Raw genomic sequence first — 6,000 nt, 5'->3', positions numbered from 1 at the left:
TGCAGCAAGACATCTCATTTAAAATTTAAAGTGAGATATAATTTTTTCTTGGACATAATCCCAGGGTTCAGTATTATATTTAGCGATCTTCCCATATTAGCACTTTTGGGGTACTATCATTACTAAAGGGGGACTAATTCTATAGAAGAAGACGCCAGCAATTCTCTATTAAGTAAATTAAATTTATTTCCCTTTTCTAAAATTACAAGCCATACCTGTGTTGACCAGTCTAGAAGCAACAAGTTTTTCAAGCAGATCATCCATAATAGGTCTTCCATCTTTATAATGTTTTGATAGTCTTCGGAGGGAATCAGTGTCCCACACCCAATTTTCAAGCATCTGTGATGGCACCTCTACAAAGTCAGTTTCCACATTTGTTCCACTAAATCGTGCAAAATCAGTCTAGAAAGTAAACATAGAGGTCTTTTAAAAAAACAAGCAAGCAAATAAACACTGAATGAAAACCAAATACGTGATGAATTGTAATTAAGATTCTCTAAAACGTAAGTTAGAATCAGAGTCAACTGCCCCATTGAATGAAGGTTAGAAAACCTCAAATGAAAATAAAACACAATTGCCTAGCAGCATGAAAAATAACCCCCAAAAACTCAATATTAAAGTACATTGTATTCTTTTCAATCATAATCAAAATTGGAGCAATTGTCCAGAAATCATAATTGAAAAACAAATCAGCATAAGCTGATTTTTCTACTGATTTGTAAGCTGATTTAGCTCTACTACTTAATTACTCAAGTTTTAATCAAAATCACTTAGAGTTAAATTACAACACTACAGACAGATATCCTTTGTGTGTCTGTGTGATGTTTTGTGTTTTAAACTTTAATTAAATGGGTCTAAGATAACCGTGTTTGTAGAAAGCCTAAGTTGTACCTGTCAGATTGGATAGATGTTACCTTAAAATGAGAAGCCACTGCAATGGGAATTAAGGCTATTTATTAGTTGTGTATTTAGTTGGCAAGTGGGATGAGATAAATGTAGCTAAAGGGAAAGAGAAACAAAGAATATACTCATGAGTTAAAGCACCCCTCTGTGAATGAAAAAGGGGCGCTCTAAGAAGTCAATGATAGAAATTAACCTCATAGGGTGATTTGATCATGAATTCCTAACTGGGCAGGTCATGGTGGGTGGGTAGTCATGCCCCAGGCCTTCCCTAGTGACATAAGCAAGGCCTGGCCATTGTTTTTGTGCATAGAGGACAGGGGTTGGCAAACTTTTGAGACTGAACGTACCCAAAGAGCCGCATGTGACTCGCAAGCCGCAGTTTGCGACCCCTAATCTAGGGTAATATACCTTTGAAATGCTTCTTATTTAGACCCCTCAGAAGACCACCTCTTATGATCAAGAGAGCACATAATCTTGCTAACTGTCCTGTAATCCTATCATAGATACTTTCCAGCTTTGCTTTCTCCCACCTTCATGCAATCTTCCTTACTTCCCTACTTAAATCCAAAGGTTTGGAACTGTCATTTGCTAGATAGAGCATTTGAGATCTTGCTTCCTGGCATGTCTTTAGTTTGGCTCAAATAAACTCTGACAAAAATTCCTACAGGTTTGGATATTCCTTTTGTTGACACCTTGTAAAACTAAAGAACTTATTCTGAAGGTCTGGGCCAAGAGTTTAAAAAAAAGGTGTGTTTTTTTTTTTAAAAGAAAAGTTTACTAAATTGTTGAATTAGATATCAGAAAGATGAGAATTCATTAGAACAGGCTGGTATTTTTTAACCTTCACACCATCCAAAAAACTTCTGTAAAACTGCTATTGGCAAAGGAGATTTAGCATTTTCCCAGCTAGGTCATCTGTAAAAAGCGGGTTACCATTCTGCTGTCTTTCCCTGAACCTTTGTCCTGTTTCCCTGTTCAAGATGCTTTACATCCAAACTTCTCTTTCTGACTTCATCATCCTTGGGGCTCTACAGGCAGGGGAAAGGAAGAAAGGAAGCAGATGGGGTGCCAAATCAGCAGCAAGTAACCATTCTGCTTTTGGCCCGGGGCAGAGGCACAGATGTCAACGCCATCTCACATTCTGCCCTCCTCTCTTGATGCAAAAAACAACGTTTTGCTTGACTTCCCATTATAATTGTGCTGATTCTAGATATGAAGCACTTCAAATACTGAAGGGCCACGAGAAACTGAAATTACTAGGCACTGGACTGGGCCACCTGTACTTGAGGATATCCCAATACAAAATTCTTACAGGAAAAGAAGCAAGGGTTCCAGAAAACAGAATATTTTGCCTCTTTCTGGGACATAATCTTCTAAAATAACTACATCCTACATTTGGATAAAACAAACTTAGACAATAATTATAACAGGTAACATCTATTGAGACTTTACTATATCGGGCATTGTGCTAGGTCCATTACATGGATCATCTGATTTAAATTCAGAAACATTTATTAAGTAAATACTGTAATCTCTATTTTTGAGATAAGGAAATTGAGGCACACCAAAGATATACAGAAGTAGGATTTGAAACCATGTGGTTTGACTCCAGAACCCACAGTTTTAAATGATATAATGCCTATCTTATAGAAAAATGAAAGAAAAAAAAGTAAAATAAAATGTTAAATTACATTATTACAAAGTGACTAAATGCTCTTAGAAGGGATCTAAAGTAGAAAGGTCTTATATCAAATTCGCCTTTATGTGAAGAGTAAAAATGTGGTTTCAATGTGTTTCTGTAGAAATCTGACTTCCTCTATTACCAGAAGATTTTTCAAAGACCAAACATGAGACTGAGGTGTAAAAGCCAGCCTTGGTAACCATCTATCCTGGAACTGGCATTCTGTAATACAAAGCGCATAATTTTCTAAAGATTATTGTTTTTAAATATGTACTAACAGAAAAAAAATATCATACCATCAACTACCATTATACAATATTTTGACAAAAATATAAATTTTGTATACTCTGCTTGTGTGACTATTTTTCAGTCAGCTCTTGCAGATGAGGGGGAAAAGAATTCCAAATAACAACAAAATGCATGTGTGTGTTTGGTGGTGGTGGTGGTGGTGGTGGTGGTGTTTCAGATGCTAGAGAAACCCAACAAATGAATAACTCATGAGTTAAAATTGAATCAAGAATTAACTCAGTTATGACACGCAGAGTAGAGAAGACTTATTCCATCTAAGCCATCTTGTAGTAAGGGAGAGAGCAGAGCAAATGAATGAACAAATCAACATCTTCCAAAGAACAAAAGGAAATGTTTGCAAGGAGTAAATGCTAAAAATAACTCTACTGCTTACTAATTTCCGGAAAGTCAGTCACGCTGCTTCTCTGTATGCCCTTTGGGCAATATCATTTAAATATGCTTCAACTAAGGAGAACAAAGAACCTACAAAATTCAAAAGCTCGATTTCCAGCAAACAACTAAATTTTAAAGAGAAAGTAATCCACAGCCAGCTACTGCCCATGTCTACACAGCATCCATGGGTAAGTCTTAGGATCGAGCAGCCTGTGTGGGCCTGACGCGCAGAACAGCAGGGCTGCTGCTGGTTACTCACTGTGGACTAGCCAGCAAATATCCCTCCCCAGCTATAAAATGTAGATTCCAAAGAACCCTAAAAAAACACTTTATAAAGTTTTCAATATGAACAATTTCAAGATGTTGAATATAGTAGCTTATGAGGTATAGTAAGTAATTATTGATGCCAAAATACTTCCCAGATAAAGCAGAGTATTGTAAAATAAACACAAAATAACGCATGATTTTGCAGGTGACGTTTCAAAAAGTTTTAAGGCATTACTGCTGCAGGAAATATTTTGACAACAAAAGCCTAGGAAACAGTATAAACTTAGATTCCTAATTGGTTAGAAGTGCTTGAGAGGAAGAAAGTTGTGTAAAACTATGAGTTTTTTTCTTTATTATATCTTTTTAAACAGGCAACAGGATGCCTAAAATATACTGTTATAGATGTTTATAAGAGATGACTCGGTGCTATAGAGAGTAACTTCTCAATTCATACAACACAGTGCAAGCTGGAGCAACGTTATATAAACTACATCTCAAAAACTCATGTGAGCTTTTGTTGTATTTAAAGATTAAGGTCTTATGGGCTTCTTCTAATTAAGAAGCCAGTTGCATTTAGTGGTTACAACTAAAGTGTTATTTTTATGATAGCAAATCTCAACTCAAAGAAAAGGCAGTTGCTGAAATCAATAAGTGTATTGTGCTTAGGAAAATGAACAGGCCTCAGGAGAATTGACCCCGGCTATCTGAGGTGATCCCCTATTGATTTCTTTGCAGTCATTCCATATCCTGACGAGTCTAATCTACCCTTAAATCCAGGGATGATGGAAAAGTTTATATAACCAGGCATTAAAAAAAGAAAACTGCTACTGTCTCCTAGGCTGTGTCATAAATAGAGGGGCAAAGGTCATAGTTTCAACTTCACATTTACCTAGCAATCACCGGAAGTAATAATAGTAATAGAGAGAACTTGAATAACATTGTTAACATTCTTATTAATCTTCACAACAGCCTTATAGTTCAACAGGTCAGCATCACCACCATCATTTTAAAGGTACGTGAAACAACACATAATCTGCAGGAGTCTTGAATACTACATCCTCATAGGCTTACCCTCAAATGGGCTACATCTTCCTGACTACTGCTTCTTATATAGAAATTGCTTCTTTTTTACATGAAAACAAAAGTACTATTCAAGCTCAAATGCTAAGAAGGTTGGGGAGTATGACGCCTTATTCACCACTGTATCTCCAAAATCCAGCACATGCCCAGAAAGTTGTAGATGGTCAATAAATATTTGTGAAATAAATGAAGCTATGAGGGGAATGTTTCTATATGAAGACTCAACCTTAAACAACTCTAAGAGATCTTCTCTTATTATCATACTTGACCTGACTCTTAGCCTCCAACCCAGCATCATTTCACTACTCTGTCTTCTTCCAATATTTAATAAACATTTGTATCGTTTTACTTAATAATATCGTTTTTAATTTAAAAATTTTTACATTACATGTCCTCAAACTAAACTCTAAATATTCAAGATACTATCGTTTTTTTCTTTTGAACCCCATCCTACCATATCTAGTATAGCATGTCAGACACAATAGATGATCAACAACTCTGTCTCTAAGAAACCAACTAAATGTTTCTTTCTCTTTTAAAAATATTTTTCTAATGATTAAAAAAATGTAAAAAATAAAGTATATGAAAGATATAGCTTTTCCCCAAACAGAAATAAACAATGCATAGATCATCACATTGGGTTTATGGCTTTAGCATTTATTCTATGTACACATGTGTGTATATATTACATATAAACAAATAAACACAAATACATAAAATAAAAATGAAATCCTGAAAGAAACCCCTTCTAACACTGATGCTGAAAACTCTAACTGCGTCCAGGGTTGGGGGTAGAGAGCAGAGGCTACAAGGTTGTGGATAGGGCTTCACTGTATTATCGGGACTGAAACCTAAGAAGTTAACTTATACCGAGGGATACGTAGAACTGTATAAACTCATTTATTCCACACAAGCTTGCATGACATGGCTTTAGAGGGAATGCCATCTAAGAAACTTAGAAGGAGAAAGTTCATCTATCAAATTCAAACCACAGGACAGAGTGCTGTCTCCAGCACACGGACTGAGAGGGCAAACATGGTTATAGGCAAGGGTCGCGAAGAGCATGAAAGTCAGACACTGGAAAATCATTTAACCTTTCTAAGGTTCAGTTTTTTCCACTTGGAAACGAGGAAAATAATAGTATAATAATAGAAATAGGTTGGTATAATAAATCTTCGTCAAAGTATACTGTAAGGACAAAATTAATGAATTAGTGTAAGGCTCTAGTACAGTGCCAGGCACATGGAAAGTGCTTGGTACATCTTGGCTGCTACTCTTCTCAGCCTCCCCAGTTTGCGTGACCAGGTGTGGTTTTGGCTGGTCCGACCAAACCTGTCCTGCTTCCTCCAAGTAACTACTCTTTGATGTTAGTGCTGATGATGCACATA

At 36.2% G+C, this 6,000-nt stretch overlaps 1 protein-coding gene across 3 annotated transcripts in view; it reads right to left on the bottom strand.

Annotated features, from left to right (window-relative positions):
- The window catches only part of NLN (neurolysin), an 86,678-nt gene that overhangs the window by 11,750 nt on the left and 68,928 nt on the right, over window positions 1-6,000 (bottom strand). For all 3 annotated transcript variants that reach the window (XM_019652459.1, XM_019652460.1, XM_019652461.1), the window contains exon 10: window positions 216-402. In XM_019652459.1, the coding sequence (XP_019508004.1) occupies window positions 216-402 (187 nt within the window). The remainder of the gene's footprint in view (window positions 1-215; window positions 403-6,000) is intronic.

The sequence above is a fragment of the Hipposideros armiger genome, unplaced genomic scaffold, assembly GCF_001890085.2.
Source record: "Hipposideros armiger isolate ML-2016 unplaced genomic scaffold, ASM189008v1 scaffold_179, whole genome shotgun sequence".
Classification (NCBI taxonomy): Eukaryota; Metazoa; Chordata; class Mammalia; order Chiroptera; family Hipposideridae; genus Hipposideros; species Hipposideros armiger.
Note: the sequence above shows the minus strand (reverse complement) of the source record. Positions and strands in the feature narration are given on the sequence as shown.